At 44.1% G+C, this 18,516-nt stretch overlaps 5 protein-coding genes across 5 annotated transcripts in view; 1 reads left to right on the forward strand and 4 right to left on the reverse strand.

The window, feature by feature from the left end:
* LOC134191047 (collagen alpha-1(I) chain-like) overlaps nt 1–1,122 on the reverse strand; it is a 15,497-nt gene extending 14,375 nt beyond the window's left edge. The window contains exons 1-4 of the mRNA XM_062659605.1: nt 953–1,122; nt 819–895; nt 65–558; nt 1–4 (exon numbers count right to left, since the gene is read on the reverse strand). The exon at nt 1–4 is cut by the window's left edge and continues 170 nt beyond it. Coding sequence (XP_062515589.1) covers nt 1–4; nt 65–558; nt 819–895; nt 953–960 — 583 coding nt within the window. The 5' untranslated portion in view covers nt 961–1,122. The remainder of the gene's footprint in view (nt 5–64; nt 559–818; nt 896–952) is intronic.
* Nucleotides 1,123–1,510: 388 nt separating this feature from the next.
* LOC134191048 (collagen alpha-1(I) chain-like) lies at nt 1,511–11,965 on the reverse strand. Its single transcript, XM_062659606.1, has 64 exons — nt 11,728–11,965; nt 10,134–10,684; nt 9,644–9,787; nt 9,534–9,581; nt 9,439–9,477; nt 9,323–9,376; nt 9,179–9,256; nt 9,056–9,124; nt 8,943–8,996; nt 8,836–8,889; nt 8,674–8,781; nt 8,556–8,609; nt 8,423–8,476; nt 8,313–8,357; nt 8,157–8,255; nt 8,038–8,091; nt 7,928–7,972; nt 7,817–7,870; nt 7,714–7,758; nt 7,600–7,653; nt 7,477–7,521; nt 7,356–7,409; nt 7,224–7,277; nt 7,113–7,166; nt 6,943–7,050; nt 6,840–6,884; nt 6,733–6,786; nt 6,632–6,676; nt 6,473–6,580; nt 6,357–6,410; nt 6,245–6,298; nt 6,078–6,176; nt 5,971–6,015; nt 5,808–5,915; nt 5,693–5,746; nt 5,578–5,631; nt 5,469–5,522; nt 5,308–5,415; nt 5,200–5,253; nt 5,030–5,137; nt 4,855–4,962; nt 4,742–4,795; nt 4,624–4,677; nt 4,512–4,565; nt 4,404–4,457; nt 4,291–4,344; nt 4,120–4,227; nt 4,003–4,056; nt 3,893–3,946; nt 3,778–3,831; nt 3,605–3,712; nt 3,497–3,550; nt 3,387–3,440; nt 3,310–3,327; nt 3,220–3,237; nt 3,124–3,159; nt 3,051–3,068; nt 2,952–2,969; nt 2,775–2,885; nt 2,579–2,717; nt 2,426–2,523; nt 2,319–2,351; nt 2,000–2,257; nt 1,511–1,934 (listed from the first exon to the last, which is right to left on the reverse strand). The coding sequence occupies exons 1-64, from the start codon at nt 11,822–11,824 to the stop codon at nt 1,797–1,799; spliced, it is 4,908 nt and encodes a 1,635-aa protein (XP_062515590.1). The 5' UTR covers nt 11,825–11,965; the 3' UTR covers nt 1,511–1,796.
* A 125-nt stretch (nt 11,966–12,090) lies between these two features.
* On the reverse strand, nt 12,091–14,449 carry LOC134191049 (caspase-8-like). Its single transcript, XM_062659607.1, has one exon. The coding sequence runs from the start codon at nt 14,348–14,350 to the stop codon at nt 12,245–12,247; it is 2,106 nt and encodes a 701-aa protein (XP_062515591.1). The 5' UTR covers nt 14,351–14,449; the 3' UTR covers nt 12,091–12,244.
* Nucleotides 14,450–14,582: 133 nt separating this feature from the next.
* On the forward strand, nt 14,583–16,073 carry LOC134191001 (small ribosomal subunit protein bS16m-like). Its single transcript, XM_062659554.1, has 4 exons — nt 14,583–14,721; nt 15,549–15,619; nt 15,675–15,732; nt 15,791–16,073. The coding sequence occupies exons 1-4, from the start codon at nt 14,614–14,616 to the stop codon at nt 15,893–15,895; spliced, it is 342 nt and encodes a 113-aa protein (XP_062515538.1). The 5' UTR covers nt 14,583–14,613; the 3' UTR covers nt 15,896–16,073.
* Nucleotides 16,074–16,260: 187 nt separating this feature from the next.
* Nucleotides 16,261–18,471, reverse strand: LOC134191000 (collagen alpha-1(XI) chain-like). Its single transcript, XM_062659553.1, has 3 exons — nt 18,275–18,471; nt 17,137–17,681; nt 16,261–16,717 (listed from the first exon to the last, which is right to left on the reverse strand). The coding sequence occupies exons 1-3, from the start codon at nt 18,393–18,395 to the stop codon at nt 16,592–16,594; spliced, it is 792 nt and encodes a 263-aa protein (XP_062515537.1). The 5' UTR covers nt 18,396–18,471; the 3' UTR covers nt 16,261–16,591.
* Between the last annotated feature and the right edge of the window lie 45 nt (nt 18,472–18,516).

An 18,516-nucleotide genomic window follows, 5' to 3' on the forward strand; every position in this document is an offset into this window, starting at 1 on the left:
CGCCCTGTATGTATTAAAAAAACAATAACTACTGCTACAGCTTACTAGTATATATGTCACTAACTAGGTACACTGCAGCTGATTGTAACAGCCTCCCAATTACAATAGGACCGTCCCTCAGTTCAGCACCATTGCCTCTAACCAGTGGTAATGTTCGGATAGGTCGACAGTCCATATACAAAGTAACCTGATTGCCTCTAACGGCAAACGAGAATCTACTCCATTGTCCAGGTCGTAAAGCAGTGCCATTGAACGATGCTTCTCCATCTTGTTGTGTAAACTTAAGATTTTCACCTGTTTCAATACTCATGTAAGTCCTTCCAACAGAAGTGCTAACACCAAGAAGAGCAGCATTATTTGCATTCCGAGGACGAGCGGTAATCAAAACAGAATAGTCTCCAGGAAATCCAGATGGAAACTCCGTTCTAACTTGTCGTTGCAACATGGCGTCACTGGCAAGTCGATAGGCTATGTCATTCCTCTGACGGCAGTACGAATCTCTGATTTCGGTAATTCCCTGTCCCGATGGAGCAGGATCCAACAAATCAACAACAGTTTCTGGTCACCAAACAAAACCACTCATACAATTCAGGTACATATGTGCTCAACTGCATGTAGACTACAATAGACTGCTATACACTTAAGTACCGCCCCCTGAAGATGAACAATGAAACACAACATGGATATCTCATGCTGAAACAACACACGCAAGCTACACTCGACAATTATTTGATCGCGTGCTGTAGCCATACAAACTAGCATGCTACACCTGAAGAAACACATGTGCAATGACAGCATGTATGTGCAAAAGCCTCTACCTGATTGTGCAGAACAACTGCCAGTCAGCAGTACAAGCGCAGTTGTCAGTGTTCCGACTATTGAGCTTAGGATGCCTCTACATAAACGCAATGTCAGTCACTACAGTTAGAACAAAGAGATGTGAAACTGATACCTGGCCATCTTCAACGTAGGCCTTGTCTGGAGCTAGCAACACAAAGTTGTTAGTGTCTCGCTGGCTGCAAGCTGGGCATGCACTACAGCGATCTAAATGCAAGTTGAAGCCCGCAATCCCCGGCCGAAGGGTGAGAGATCGATTTACCCAAACGGAAACGCCAGCTGACAGCAGACTATTCTCCCACCTCCTTGCAATGTATTGTCCGAACTAATTGCTATTGACAGCCTCTTATTATGTTGCAGCCAAGGCGCTTACAGTTAGTTATCACTTCCACCGTCTTCAGATGCTATTTACCAATTCTAGCTGCAGCATTTGTGTGTAGACCGTGTACTACTGCAAGGAGTTGCATAGGAAACAGGAATTTGGTATTTGAAAAGCTTCAACAGCCGTAAGCACCTCCCACTCATTCGCTAATCAGTCCGGAGCTTATCGAGTCCCCGCCTTCAAATTTGGATACCCATTCCAAAATTGGATACCCATTCCCTGTTCCTCAGGCACTGACCGAGCTTGGGAACCTACGCGCCTGCGCATTCGCGTTAGTGAGCCGACACCAAATGCTGCTAAATTATGTCTCCAACGTTCACCATAAATTCTTAGCTGTTGCTGGATGAAAATCGTACGGCAAACGATACTAAACTGAGAAGCTACACTTAGACTTAGTAGTACATAGGAGGTACACACGGACGAGCACAAAACAGACGCGCCGGACAAACGATCAAGTGATCATACAAAACCAAAACACACGGAGCGAGTAAGAAATCTACAAAGTCGACGCGAAGACCTCTCAGTTATTCCGTGTCTTTCTCTATACCACATCTTCCAGGTGCTTATACGGAATAAGTTACGCAAAGCAGACAAGTCCCAACTTCACATCTAGTTGTTCTTCAGCACAGGTTGAGGGTGGCGTAAACTCTGCCACTGGTAGCGTCTCTAATTCTCTGAACAAATATTCTGACTGCTTCATTTTCCCTCCATATTCCTAGTCCATAAATTGATATCAACTCGGATAAATACAAGTATTTAATTAAACTTAGAGCAGCTTACAGAACATGATGACGATTGGAACTCCCGACGCTGTAGGTACTGTCCAAGGTCTCCAACTTCTGTTCCAGAATAACCTAAAATCTGAGCTTGCAAGGAATTGTCTTCAGTTGGTATTGGTATCGGATTGGAGAGTTGAGATGTAGTCTCCTGAGTTTCATTACGAGAGTGATCACAGCATCTATATGAGAACTGCTGGTGCCCTTGATAACTTAAGAGTTTCAAAAATCGAAGTTGTACTTTTCCACCACTGTACGAATACTGCCATTTTACAAAATATGTTACTACTTTGCTAGGCAAAGATACAACAATGATGACAAACCTTATGGTTACCATTCGTTTCAAGTGTTCTAATCTAAAAGTACATAAATAATAAGCAAAGTAAAGACTCAATGAAGATGCCTGCATCGAGTTATATCAAATTCCAACCTTAGGCTCTACACAGGTAAGGTTTCCTCCAGTGAAATTGCAGTAAACTTCGAAAGCATCAGCTGAGCACCCCTCATTGGGATCAATATAGTAAGAGCCTGTACCAACATATGCTTTTGTAAAACATCGTAAAGATGTTGTCAACATATTTACCATCTTCTTTGTCAGGATAGCATGCTTTTAAGTCTTTACAGCTGAGAGCTGGGTTGTCACGACTACCATCAGGTTTCTGAAGTTTTACAAGAGACTTTAGTGCTTTTTTCACGCGGTCCTGAACGTCAGTGAATACTGGCTAAAAAAGAGTGCCAAATGTGTGCTGATAAATACACTAAAGTTCACTATGTAGTACCACGAAAAGAGATTGATCATTAGTCCTTGTGCTTTGGTAGTATTGGTCATCTTTCTTTTCTGAGCCAAACGTGCCTGGCTGTGCTACAACAGTGCCAGGAGGTGAAACAGCCTAATGAGAGAAAATTCACAATCATCACACCACACCAAAAAGGCAAGCAAAGAGAGATAAACATACTGGTTGCCCAGGTGGTCCCTTTCATGACAAGAAAACCAAGCAAACATCACAACCGATCAGTAAAGCACAGAAACAAACCAACACGATACAATGACTTACTGGAGGTCCAGGTGCTCCCTAAAACAGCAAGTGGTAATAAATAACACTACTGAGAATTGCTAGAACAGCCCACCTGAGGTCCGTTGGGTCCTGGTAAACCCATGGATCCCTATAATAAGTACAATGGAACGTCTGCTAGTTAGTGCAACTGACTAGAGAATAACATTACCGGTGGTCCTCTTGCTCCCTGTGCAATTGAAAAAACAAAACACGCAAGTCATTGAAAGTGAGCCACACATACATAACCAAACAGACATACTTGAGGTCCTTGTGGTCCCTACATAAAAAATTTCACAAATACCGTAACATAGCAAGTCTCATGTTTCACAAACGTACCGAAGCTCCATTGATACCATCCTTGCCAGATCTTCCATTCTGACCGTCGTTGCCCTACACACTCCACAATGCAAACTACAGCAATTAACTGATAGAAACGTTCTACACACTCGATCTCCTTTAGGTCCTTCAGGTCCTTCAGGTCCTTGTGCACCATCTCTGCCCTAAAAATTACTTGTAACTCAGCATCTCAAGTAAACTAAATCAAATATTCTAACTGGATCGCCTCGTATTCCTGGATCTCCCTGTGGTCCTTTGTCACCAGGCAATCCTTTGTCGCCCTTCTCACCCTGAGGACCGAGGTCTCCCTGAGGTCCAGGGTCACCCTAACAAACAGTAAGCGCAAGTGTAGCAATAGAAACCGGCATCACCCAAAGCTATTACTACTTACAATTTCTCCAGATGATCCTGCATCACCAGGTATTCCATCTTCACCAGGTAATCCCTAAACCCCCAAAAGGTGATGCAACAAAACATAATAATCAGTCAGAAAACTTGAAACACACTGATTCTCCATCGTGGCCAGGTTGTCCTCGTGGACCAGGCGGTCCCGACGGTCCCTATAACAGTTGTTTGTTAAGTAATTCCAACATGAAACCAGAAATGCAAACTTTACCCTAGTACCAGGCAGTCCAGGTGGACCAGCTGGTCCAGTTTGTCCAGGATTTCCCTACAATCAAGCAATTGCATACACATGTAATCTATCATCAATATCAGTCAGCTTGTTTCACACTTGTTTGCCAGGTTCACCAGACGGGCCTTGGTCACCGGTGTTTCCAGGCAATCCAGCAGGGCCAGGATCACCTGTTTTCCCAGCTGCACCTGGTGAGCCTGTCGGTCCCTAATCAAATACAAACATCACAAAAGCAAATATCTATGTACTCTTGGAACAAGTGTGGTTCACCATTGGTCCATCACTACCATCATCACCTCTTGCACCATCAGCACCATCTTCGCCCTAAACATATCCAAAAAAGTTAGATTCGCATACAGTGGTCAAGCACACGCTTTGTTTACAGGAGGTCCAGGTGGTCCAGCAACTCCTCGTTCTCCTTTAGCTCCTTGCGGTCCCTAGAACAAGGCAAGTTTCACACAAATTGGGTGTTGTTTTATTCTTAGACATACACTTGGTCCTTTGATGCCAGGAGGTCCTGCTGGGCCTGCTGGACCTGGCAGACCCTGGAAAACAAAAGTTCTGAATGCAGTTGTAATGAAAGCTATAAACAATACAACGTACTGGTTCTCCTCGCTCCCCTGGATCACCAGGTTCTCCAGCCCTTCCTTGTTCTCCCTTTTATTGAGAAATTACCAAGAAATTACATCTCCCATACAAGGAATACACAAAACAATCGTACTCTTGCTCCATTTGGGCCAGGAGCTCCAGTGGAACCTCTTGGACCGGGAGCACCCTAGACAGCATCATTGCGATTTCGTACAACACTCACCAACAAGCAACATAATGAGATACCTTAGCACCGTTGTTACCAGCATCCCCAGGTGCTCCTGGTGGACCAGTAGGGCCTTGCTCTCCTTGTTCTCCTGGCAATCCTGTAGCACCTGATGGACCTGGAAAACCCTGTCAGCAATAACCCCATAATGTCAATAGTCTAACTACTACAACTGCTTTCCCAAAAGCTTCTTACTCTATCACCAGGTTCCCCTTGAAGACCTGGATCACCTTGCGCACCCTGAGAACCTGGACTTCCGGGTGGACCTACACGTCCAGGTGGACCTCGCCGACCAGTTGAACCCTTATCAATGAAATAAATGACCACTGCCATTGCTACACAATACAAGCAAATATCAAGTGTACCGATGTTCCTTTCTCTCCTCCTGATCCATCAGTTCCAGAAATTCCAGGTGGACCCTACCATTACAGTATTTTACCTAAATCATCACAAGTTGCTCGCAGCTACAAAACCTGAGGTCCTGGTGGTCCAGGCTGTCCGGGTGTACCCAAAGTCCCAGGACTACCGTCTTTTCCCTTTGGTCCGGATGAACCTCTTTCGCCAGGTTGTCCGGCTTCACCCTATCACATACCATCAACTACTGAACGAGAATACATTTCCACAAATTATGCACCTTCAGTCCAGGTTCTCCTACAGCTCCAGGAGGCCCAGTTTGACCAGGAGCACCCTTAGAAACAAGTCGTAAAACAACACCAGCAACAGTCATAAATTGCTCTTCATACCCTTTGACCAGCCAAACCATTTTCACCAGCAGTACCTCTTTCACCAGTGTCTCCCTATCAAATGCAATACCCAGGATAACAAAACTACTTAGCTGGTATAATTATGTCAACAAACTCGAGTTCCTTTTGAACCAACAGCTCCTTGAGGCCCTCGCTCTCCGGGTAATCCCTAACAATGTCAAAAACTAGAAGTGCTGACTGCAGATCCCAATCCAATGCAATGTATTTACAGGAAGTCCAGGTGGTCCTTGTGGTCCAGCTCCTCCTTTAGATCCAGGTCGTCCAGGCTGACCAGCTCTTCCTGGAGATCCTTTAGGTCCTTTGTCACCATCATCACCCTATACAAATTTACAGTCATTCATCATGCATTTGCTGTTTTCTAGCATTCAGTACTGTTGGTCCAGAGCTACCAGGTGGCCCTTGATCTCCTCTTTCACCCTGCAAAATTAGTAAAAGAATCATGATTAGACAAAACGCATGATAAACAACAAACAATTTACAGGAGGTCCTGATTGTCCGTTTGCTCCTGATGGACCCATGTCACCTTTCTCCCCAGATTGACCGTTTATTCCAGGTTGACCTTGTTCACCTGTTGCGCCCTAACCAACCAGCATACAACAACCAATTACCAAAACAAATACTGAATTTACTATCCAACTAGACTAACTGGTGGTCCAGGAAGCCCCCTCTCTCCTGGCGATCCTCTTGGTCCAGATAAACCCTTTAAATCATATGTCAGTGAGCATCCACCCCTTTCATTCAAGCAATCACAGGCTTACAGTCACACCACGCTGACCTGGAATACCTCCTGAACCATCACTTCCACGTTCACCCTGAAATGAGAGCAGTCTGTTATCACACCTGCATCTCCTCTGCTAGTATAATGTCAACAAACTGGAATTCCTGGAGGACCATCCTGTCCTGATTGACCGTCTCTGCCACCAGCACCCTTAGGCCCTCTCTCACCAGGTGGACCACGAGGACCAGGAACACCAACGGGACCCTAACAACAATGTTGAAATCCAACAAAAACAATAAACTTGACAGTAAATACCCTCTCTCCTTGTTCTCCTCTTGCGCCATCTTGTCCAGATTCTCCCTAAGAGTTAACACAGCATTCGTTTCAGTCACAACATCACGTCTATCAATTCTCACAGTAAGGCCGGGATTTCCACGTGTGCCTGGGTATCCCCGTGGACCAGGATTTCCCTAAACACATCAATCAATTACAAATTAGAAATTAAAAAAAACTATCTTATTACTTGTTGACCGGGTTGTCCAGGCTCACCATTCAAACCGTTTGCACCCTACGTTTCACAAACATATTGACAGTAATGACTAGCAAGAAACTATGCACTCACTAACTCTCTTGCCACGTGGTCCAGATGGACCTTTCTGGCCACTGTCTCCTTGTTCTCCTTTCGGACCGTGCTGACCAGGGAAACCCGGCAAACCGATTCTACCTCGTGGACCCTGCAAAAAAGCGAACAATAACAAACTCAAAATACACATTCATGTTGTTTACTGCACAGCACCTGTGGGCCTGGAGGTCCTGGAGAGCCAGGAATTCCTGCTGGACCTTGCTGGCCCTAGATATAGACATTAGAGTCTATGCAGTCCAAAACGTACAGTTAATAAATGAATACCTTTAGTCCATTGACTCCATCACTACCGCGTTCACCCATCATACCGATTTCACCCTGAATATAGTGCGAATATTACAGTCAACACTATCCTTTCAACTGATTTCACCAACTGAAACTGAGAGCAAAACCTACCTTTTCACCCTTTTCTCCTCTCTCTCCCTTCTGACCTGGTTCTCCAGAACGTCCCTACATTTCAACACAAACATCAATTAGATGAGGGAAACGTGCAAGTCAAAGCAAACATGATACTTACCTGAGGACCACGAAGACCTCCAGGACCTCGAGGTCCTTCAGCACCCTAAGCACACAGTAAAGCACGATAAGATCTCCTGAATGCTGACACACAAACGCAAAACTAATGTGTAAAGTAAACTACCTTTGGTCCCATTGGACCAACCTCTCCTCGCTGTCCTGGAATACCAGGAGTTCCCTAAAACAATGTACATTTAAACAGACCTGCTATTACATATATATTATAAGATATGCCTACCCTGATGCCCTTGGCACCTCCAACACCTGGCAAACCGCCAGATCCCTAACCAGGAATGTACACATGACAAACTGTACGCTTTGAAAACTAACAAACACAGTACATCACTTCCTGGCCGGCCAGGCAAACCTGGCACTCCATCCTTTCCTCCACCACCCTAAACAGAAGCAAGTAATACTCAGTCCTTCAATTGACAAAACCCATTTTATCTTACAGTTGCTCCACGACTGCCTGGAGGTCCAGGTGGCCCGGTAGCACCCTATAAAGTAGAAGAATTAGAATTAGTGTCACAAATTATCAAAATGATAAATTCGGCTTATTCACCTTGTACCCAATACGTCCAGGAGGTCCGGGTGGTCCTGGTAATCCTGCTGGTCCCTTAAATAGATAACAGTGTAAGACTGAGATGTTAATACCAGCTAAAAAGGCTAGTTGGCACTTACAAGCGCTCCTTGATTGCCAGGCTCTCCTGGTGGGCCTGGTGGGCCTATTGAACCAGGTGGACCAACTGGTCCTTTGGGCCCTTCTGGACCTCGTGGTCCCTTAAAAAAATTTAAATTAAAAATGAAATCTACTTGACTTGACAGATGAGAACATACTGGTTGTCCTACTGGACCTGCTTGACCGTCTGCTCCTCGCTCGCCCTAACGGAGTAACATAATTGATCGTGCTGTTCAATATATATGACTAAAGACATTCTGAAACCCACCTTCTCACCATTAGTACCAGATTTACCTGCCTGACCTGGTCGGCCAATGGGACCCTAAAAGGAAAGTAATCAAACTGTCATATATTCCTGTTGCCAGCTTCTCGAGTAATACTACTAAAACTGATCATCATGCCTTTGCTCCAGGAGCCCCAATGGGACCCGGAGGTCCTTGATGACCGGGCAAACCCTAAGCACACAATGCAAAGTGAATGCTCATTTTTGTTCAAGCATGTTAGTTACAGTTGACTTACTGGTTTTCCTGATTGCCCTGGAGCACCGGGTGCTCCTGGTCTTCCTTGTGGACCTGGCTCTCCATCTCGTCCTGATGAACCTCTCTGACCTGGAGTGCCTGGTGGACCCTGCAAGAAAATTATTGTCCACAAACAATGGTAACGTTGTCATGTTGCTCTCACTCTGTATCCTCTCTCTCCTGGTGGTCCAGGTGGCCCGTCTTCACCAGAATTGCCCTACATATACAATCAATCAATTCTATTCTTTCCTTCAAGTTCAGCTACTTTACTGGAGGTCCTTTCCTTCCTTGTTGCCCTGCAGGACCTTGTGGACCTCTTTCTCCCTGTAGAAAACCCATACTCAAATAATATCAAACAAGGTCAAATTCGGCAAATAACACACCTTCTCTCCAGTGATCATCTGTGGCAAAGGTGGGCCTTTAGGATCTTTGTAATATGATGCATCATATCCCTAAGGCAATCATTACACAGAAGGGGTTTAGAAAAATATCCCATATGAGCTAACCGTGAAGTAGAATTGTGAGGGGCCAGCAGGTCCAGGTGGACCAGCAGGACCAGCCAACCCATCAGGACCACGATCACCCTATTAACAGAGCCTTGAATGTCAGAAACAAAAGTTGATGTACTTTCACTAGTATAGCAAACATACACTCGGTCCCTTTGGTCCAGGCAAACCATCACGTCCAGGAAGTCCATCGCGACCCTGCCAAAAACATTCAAATCACAAAACTGCAAGATACATCCGATCGAATACAATGCACTTACAGGGTTACCAGGAAGTCCAGGAAGTCCAGGTGGACCAGGCTAAACAAAGAAACGGTTGTATTAACATGACTTCAAATGAATTGTTGGTTACTCACTGGTCCATCAAGAGCACGTCCTTTCTGTCCCTTTGCACCTTTGTCTCCCTGCACAAACGGACTTCTGTGTAATACTATTCAATAAAAGCATTGTGATAACATTGACATACTTTCATGCCTCTCATCACTATTCCTGAAGCACTGCCAGGTGTCTGTGTTGGGAAGGGGTCAGGGCATGGTATCTCATACGGACAGTCGTATGCTTGTTGAGCATCTGGCATAAACACTATTTGTTGAATGGTTGCTAGAGGTGGCTAATAAGAAGAAACGATCGAGTTGACCATCAGTATAACAACTACATGAATAGTTATACAATAACATAACTGTCTATAACACATAATGCCTGTCTACTAAACCGACAGTCTGTGTATGCTTGTGTATGTGCATGTCAGTTGCATCTAGATAGTGTCAATTGATTGGCTTCAACCTAACTGGCTGTTCTTCACCCACCTAGCTATCACACCCAATTGCCAAATAGCTTGTCTTTGAGACTTAGCAATGGGTTCGTCTGTTCTCTTATTTATAGATGTACGTGTGTAAGCGTCATTGCACATATACAACAACAGAAAAATGTCAAACCCAACAGACGGGTTGCTTTACCTCAATAGCACTATCCCCTTCACGTCCAAGCACGACTATGCTTTTGTCAATCGGTATTACTCTGTCTGCCGTTCCCATACCAAGCGTAGTTGTTGTTGTTGTACCACAATCATCAGTACTACGACCACCCACTTTGACTCGAACTGAGTTGCCTGAGAATGACAGATGAATTCTCTGAAACCCCCCAGTTGATACATTACTGCTTGATACTTGGACTGGCGTCATCCCATTCAACCGAATAAAGACACCTTCTCCACCAGCACTAATGCCAAACCTTTGTCCACCTTGACCATCATAGATATTTATAATGTCACCATTCTCCCACATTCGCACTCGCAGAGCAATGGAATAATCTCCTGGCCACGAGCCAATGTTAAAATCATCAAGTGCATTTCGCGGCACATAACCCTTGTCAAGCACTCTTCTGAAAGTTTCCGAGACAGATGTTGACTTGGACACTTCATAAGCAACGACATCATTTTCGTCACATGATTCAGTTACCCCAGGGGGCAATTGATTTAGACCCAATCCATTCACAAAGTTATACGTTCCTATAAGCAAAATTCATACAACCGCATTAGAATAAAACCATACACAAAACGCTGTTAACCATAACACCGCAGTCAACACAACTAATTCATCATTGCAACTAGGAACTTTCCACTGCCTTACTTATTAATGAAAACTGAAACACGCATAAATTCTTTAAAATGTTACCATGCATGAGTTTAATCTGAACCCAAATGGTTGTCGCTGTCATAGGGATACCCAAAAAAGATTTAGAAACATGACCACTGCAGATAGCCTGTGAGATGTTCCATACTAACTGGCATGCAATGAAATTCAGCTATAGTAATACTCACAGTACGAAATAGTTCTGCCTGTTCTAGATCCGGATATCTAGATACGCATATCAAAATACGCTACAACAAGTAGCAAACTAAACAAACACCAGCAACCGTCATATTTCCCACCTGTTTCACATCTGATCTAGCTTCTTCCCTCGTTCCAGCCTACGACCATCATAGCATGCCGACAGCTTATATCCTATTAGTCTTTTCTTGCTGTATACATCTTTAATGGAAGAAGAGGCTGCATTTACTACTACCCAAAATCGTCAACACACTCGCACTTCACGGAGTCGTAACGCGCTTTAGGGTACACATCATTGCCCCGCCCGAATAGCTGCTGAAATATTGGAACTTACATGTACGTTCCAGCACAAGCACAGACCCGATGAGACGTTGCAATGTTACCTTCAAGCAATTCGTATTGCTGCGCACTACAGTGCTTTTGCAGTAAACGCTTACAACTGCAGAACTAGCTAGCCTCAACTCTGCACAAGTCCGAGTAAATTATTGCAAACTGCAGATTATCAGATCTCCACGGCCTGATGCCGCAATAGCAGTCAGCAATGCGCAATTCACAACAGAGCTCAACGTCCCAACGTCCCGTTCTCTCTCAAAACGTCAACTACAATATGGAGCTATTGTAACCCAATACGGCACGTTCTTATCACAGAACACTTGTAACACAAAGAAGGTCGACATGCATCCCAATTCCAGCTCTGCTCTAGTCTCACACTATAACTCACCTCCAGGATAGCAAATAGGCTGCGTGCTAGCTTCTGCACATGGCAAAACAACGGCTGCCAGTACGGCCACGTACAAGTAGGCCCACTTTGCTGCCATCTCTAGGACGAGCTAAGAGTTCACCGGTAACGAGAGCCTTCTGTCCTAGTTACAAGAAGCAGAGCGACGAGGCCCACTCAAGCAGCACAAGCCAGACGAATGGGTTTTGTCCAAGCCAAGCTGGTGCGAGCACGGGCCGGGGAGGTGCAATCTAATAATCACATGTTTGTCCTAAGAACCAATCCAAGACAGGGCAATTGTTCTTGAATTTACAACACGTTTGGTCATTGACACCCGCTGCACCGCCTCCGCTTCCCAGGCTCAAGTCACCGTTCCCTGACTGTTTTATATAAAATCACGTGACAAGGTACAAAACCACGTGACAACTAACCCAAACACCAAACACCAACTACTACACTGCAATAATGCTACGTACTTCATATCAAATATCAAATGTATTTCTTGTCACAGTTGCCTTGGTTAGCCTATAGGAGTGAACACCAGACGCTTTGTGAGTTGATTAATTGGTGATGGGATTTGCTTGAAGCCGTCACTTGTTGTAGCATTAGCAAGACGTTGGTTGACCATAATGAGCATATCAGTGAGTGACACGCCTCTCCCAGCATAGGTGTTGAGAGTCTCACAAAGGGCAGATATGTACCAAGACCCCTGTGTGGTGCTTCGAAACGAAACTTTGCCCGGTGGGGCAGCATAGCCGAGCAAGTAATCTGCTGACAATGGGATCTTCACTTGCTCAATGGCATCCCTTTGTGTATGAGCATCAAATACAGCATCAGTTTCCACACCCGTATCGTCATCAGTACCTCGGCAAGCTTGAATAAAGAACAGCTTAGGTTTGGCTCTGAGTGAGGGGCAAGAAAGACCATTGACTTGACCAGTGAGCTGTTCAACGTTGACCGGATCCGAGTCTGATCCATAAATAAAATCTTTCTTGCCGTGACTAAGCATACAACATACAAAGCAGTCGTAGTCTGAGTGATCACGGGACCCGTATTCTCTCAGAGCAGCAACAAGGTCAGAACCAGTAAGATCGCGTCTGACATCAATACGAAACTTGAGTCTTTCAAAGGTGTGTGACAGCATTTGCACATCCCTCTCAGAGCCCTGCCTATCTGCAAGATTAGCTGTAGAATTAGGAAACCGTTCAATGCTGATTATTAAGGCATATCCTCGTGGATTCCTGGTCATTGGGTAGCACTGAAGATCTGGCAATGGTTCGGTTGGTCGTTGTGCTTGTTGTAACAACTGCTCTTCCCTGGCTTTTAGCAATCTCACCTCTTCTTGCAAAACTCTTCTTTCTGTCTCAAGGTCCTCTCTTTTTGTTCGTTCTCGATCCCAGTGCTGCTGTAATGTAATTTGTGCCCTCTGTTGTTCAGCAATTAATTGTTGTGTCTGCTCAAGCTCTTCCTGCACTTGCATAAACTCAATCCTTGCTCTGTTCTTTTCTGCCTCTGCCTCCCTTAATCGCTGCTCTTCTAACCTTCTTGCTGCTTCAACCTGAGGTGGCAGTTCATGCATGTTAGATGACTGATATCTGTTCTCGCCAGCCCTTTGTGCTACTAGATATGAAACAGAACCTCCAGTCTGACCCAATTCAGTCTCCACAGGAAAATGTTGCTCTGCTTTTTCTCGTAACTGGTTTGCAATGTAATATTCTCCCGATGTCATGCCAACTCCATGATCTCTTCTGGTAGATGGAGGATCGTCTACTGAAGACTCCATTGACTCTGGAAAGTCAGTTGATGTCGGTTCATGTACTATGCTAGCATGTGAACAAGGAGACTGCTTTCTCTTTGTTGATTCATCAAAAATACGGGTATCATGGGTTTGAGAATTAATAACAACAAAGTGCTCATCACACTCATCTTCAGGATGAGTAACAATACGGCTTCTTTCTTCTCCTAGATATTCTTGACAAGTAGTAACATGTGTTTGAGGAACATGAAGATGTGTGTCCACTTGACCACCCCTTCCACTTGGTCTAATTACTTCTCTCTTCTCTTTAAAGTTATCAAGGACTTTCACCAAGTCAATTCGACCAACTGTTTCAAGTAAATCTTTCAAAAAATTCAGATCTGATTCAGAGAGCAAACCACAACCTTCTAGTTCCGCAAACAAAGACATAGAACTAATCACATGCTGCAGTCTACCACGAGGAACAACGTCCACCACAAGTCCTTTCAATGCGTCTAGTTCCGCGGATACAAGCTGCTCGCCCACTACATGTAGCAAAGAGTTATATGTGTTCTCAACCTTTTCCTTCTTCAGGCTCTCTCGACCTGACACCGTTAGCTCCTGTTTGCTAATAATGTCACGTCGTCCAATCTGTTGAAGGAGTCCAATCAGGTAGTCCTCGTTGCCATCTTGCAAGAGACGTCGTTTCTCTAGAGATTCGAAAAGTTTCATGCCATTTGTGATACGTTCACGCTCTCCAGCTGGAATATGCTCGGCAGCTAAGCATTTCAGTTGATACACTTCACGGGAGGTGAGATCATCGGAGATTCGCTTCAATTTCTTTCTAAACTTCAACGACTTCTTCACTTTGTCGTCTAGCTGTTTGCTCATCTCTAGAAACGTGCCTAGTGAAAAGCACAAGCCCAAGCACAAGCACAAGTTATTAGTAATATCTGTCGTAATGACGCTGTAAGGTAGAAATGAGGTAATGTTCTATTATTAACGCTTGGGGGAAATGGTTCCGTCATGGAATTCCCTTGCGCAGTAGGCTAATCGACTGCGCAAGTCCAGTCCCCCATCGACTGCGCAAGTCCAGTCCCCATCGACTACGTGTACGCTTGCCGCTCTTAACCTCGCGCGCGAGCTATTTTGCCATGGTACTGCGGATTCGTTTAGCTCTTCATGGCTGTAAGAATAGACCGTTTTACCACATCGTTGTTGCCAACAAGAAGTGGAAACGAGATGGCAAACATTTTGAACAGGTGGGGCTTCTTACCGAAATATTCGTGATTCTGTTGTCTAGTATAACTGCAAACAGCAAGTTATAAAATAATCAACTTATGTAGTACAGCATAAAATACGACGACGGTACAATCTAATAAAATACAGGTACAGTTCGTGTACACCAATATTATTAATTAAGTGGAGAGCAGATGGTACCGGCATCATCCTGATAGGCTTGTGGAGACGGATGACATTACTATGATGTGGGATACCACCATCCCCACTGCCAGGAAGATCAAAGCCAATCGTCCAGACATCTGTCTCAGAAATAGGAAGACAAACACTTGTCTTCTTATTGATATCAGCTGTCCTGCTGATGGCAACATTGGCAAGAAACATGCTGAGAAGTTGGCGAAGTACAGCGACTTGCGAGTGGAGATAAGCCGCATGTGGCATTGTCGAACACTGGTGGTTCTGTGGTCTTGGGAGCTTTGGGCACAGTGCACGCAGCTATTGCACGGTGGCTGGACATTATTCCAGGTCATCACAACCTGCAGCACTTACAGAAAACAGTGCTTCTGGGATCTACTCGGATCCTTCGTAAAGTCATGTCTTCTTTCTAGACAGCCGTGATGGTCTAAGTACTTCTGAAGCAGGGTTTGCTTCCGGTACTTGTAATAGACTTTACAAACCAGACTGATCTGGTTGAGCATGACATATCAACATTTGGCAATGTTGTATTTTCCTTTTGATTTACAAGATAAAACAAATTTTGTGCTGTCTTGTAGAGTTGGCATCTTGATTTGTTTGTTTATTAATTAAAGGTCAAAATGCAATGAAAAACACTGCATGTGTACATGTGTAGGTTGGCTCATACGATCCGATGCCAAATGAACGAAATGAGAAGCTCGTTGCATTAAAACTAGATAGAATTCGGTAAGATTGAGGTATTTGTTTATCCTTTAGTGTTGTCAGCATGACTACATTGTAGATATTGGCTTGGTACTGGAGCTCAACCAACCAACAGAGTTGCACAACTACTTGGAATTGTGCGTTTTTGTTGTTATGAGCTTGTCAGATCTAACAACTGTACTTGTTGCTGTTCAGGCTGGCATTCTGCCAGTTCATCCTCGAAGTTATCTGGAAGCTACGAGAAACAGAGAAGCCAGGCAGGAAGATTTTCAGGAGATATTCAAAAACGGCCAGGAGTAAAAGCGATTATTCACATTCACTGGTACAATCTAGAAATGATTCATTGTAGTACCGATATCTTAAAGATGTCAGGGGTTTGTGACATGCTTATAGATCTGGATTATTCCTGTATTTTTGGTACACCATTAGAAATTTAAGTGTTGAGATAATAGATTACCCAGGAGAGAATTGTTGTAAGCGTATGCTTTCACTGGCATGATATTACTGGTTTGCGAAACACTGTGTGTACTGTTTGTTACTGAAAGCAACATAATCAAGTTTATTTTGTGATAGAGGTTGTAGCATTGTGTTTGTTGCTCAGCTTTATTAATTGGATGACTTAGCTAGCTCTTGAATAGACACTGAACTTTTACATGACTGATGAGGTCTGTCTTGTTGTTGGTACATATCACCTTTTTATTGTCTAGTTTTTATGATTAATAGTATCAGGGCCGTCAGAGCGGCATATGTAGCAAGAGCAGTGACTTCTTCACTATTTTTGTTTAGCCAACTTCACATCGTTAACATTCAGACAAGCAGTAGAACTAAAAGTGAAACTACACAATTTCTAGTGCTCCAGACAGCATCCTCTTATGAAATACATGCACACCACAGCAGCAGCATCAGCAGCTTCGTTAGTGATACTGCTTGTCAGTTACTCTTAGAAGGGACGTTAAGAAGCTGTTTGTAATACCTTACAACATCGATAAGAGGGTTTTACTGCTTCATCACTTCTTCACTGAGATCTCCAGAGCCATTAAAGCAGTCGATTTCATATGGACAGGAATAAGCAGTGAAAGGATCTGGCATGAACACCAGCTGTTGAATGGTTACTTGCGGTGTCTAAAAATGAAAGCCATTTATGAAAATCTGTATGACAGCAACTAATGTGACAATGCGTTTAATAGCTGTATTAAACCATGTTTCTTGTTCTAATTAATATAATATGTGGAGCCGTATACCTATTAGTTGGTGTGGTGTGGTGTGGTGTGGTGTGGTGTGGTGTGGTGTGGTGTGGTGTGGTGTGGTGTGGTGTGGTGTGGTGTGTTGTGGTGTGGTGTGGTGTGGTGTGGTGGTGTGTGGTGTGGTGGTGGTGGTGTGTGCGTGTGTGCATGTGCGTGTGTGTGTGTGTGTGTGTGTGTGTGTGTGTGTGTGTGTGTGTGTGTGTGTGTGTGTGTGTGTGTGTGTGTGTGTGAGGATAAGTCAGTGAGTAGCAACTTTCTATGAATGCCATTCCATATCCACCAAGAATATTACTGTACCTCAATACCAGTATATCCTTCACGCCCAAGCACAACAAACCCTCTGTTAACAGGGATTCTTCGATCTCCAGCTCCGATTCTTAACACCCTGGTGTTCTCATCACCACAGGTAGAAATGTCCCGACCAGACACTCTAGAAACTACGAAGTTACCTCTGAATGACAAGAGAATTCTATGGAATTTCCCATCAGCCACATTGACAGATGAAATTCGCACAGCTGGCACCATGCCATTGAACTTCAGGAAGACACCTTCTGTACCAGCACTAATTCCAAACCGATGTCCGCCATAGGCATCAAGAATGTTGATAATATCAGCGCCTTTCTCCCACATTCGCAAGCGCATGCTAACAGAAAAATCTCCAGGCCATTCCCTCTCAACGAGCTTGGAATCTTGAAGTCCACGGCTAAGCACTCTGTTGAAAGGAACTGCAATATTTGCATACTTGTTCACTTCGTATGCAACAAGACCATTTTCATCGCATGTCTGATCGACTCCATATGGTAACTGATCCACACCTAAGCCTCGTACAATGTCGATTGTTGCTAAACAACAACAGCATGCTGACAAGTTTACTACTGAATACTGGATTGCTAACTTACAGTACAGGAGTCCTATGTATTACAGTATGTCATCTCGCTTATTTACCTATAGTAAGTATGATTTATTCTATTCCAAATACTTTGTGAAAAATCATTCCTTATCTGCTGTAGACACTCGATCATTTCAAACAGTAGCTTGGTCTAGCTTTTGGTATGTTGCTGGTGAGGTGTCTTACACTATTGCCATCTGTCTGATCTGTCATCAATTATGCTTTGACCAATCAACTGAAGCAACACTATACATGTATTTGGAACTATGGTGGAAACACCAAGCTGACGAACCCAAGATCACTAAACTTTCTATCCTAGACAGCTAGTCAAAATTCATTCTATCCAACAAGTTCGCCAGATTCATCAACCGAGCACTGCTTTACCAACAACACTTCGACACAATGAAATAGCGGAAGTGGGTAGTGACATAAGTTCTTGTGTACCAGACATACCGTAAGCCAAATAAAAGCGTTTTTGGTGCCTTCTCCGCTAAAAGTTTTTAGTAGTGCTTGTCATAGCTACAGTTAACAACTTCATACTCTTACCTGGTGGATAGCAAATAGGCAACGGACCAGATTTGGCTTCGGCATATCCAAAAGTGAATGTTGCAATTGTACACGCTAGAATAAATTGCCATGCACAGAACCACCTTCCTTTTCCTGACATTGCAGACTTATGATTGTACAGTTCACCACCCTGAATGCAACAACAAAGAACAGCAGCTTGCTGTGGAATACGCAAATTTGACAACTGCGTCTAGGTGTAGGCGGTGCTTGATATGATTAAT

This window comes from Corticium candelabrum, chromosome 15 (genome assembly GCF_963422355.1).
Source record: "Corticium candelabrum chromosome 15, ooCorCand1.1, whole genome shotgun sequence".
Classification (NCBI taxonomy): Eukaryota; Metazoa; Porifera; class Homoscleromorpha; order Homosclerophorida; family Plakinidae; genus Corticium; species Corticium candelabrum.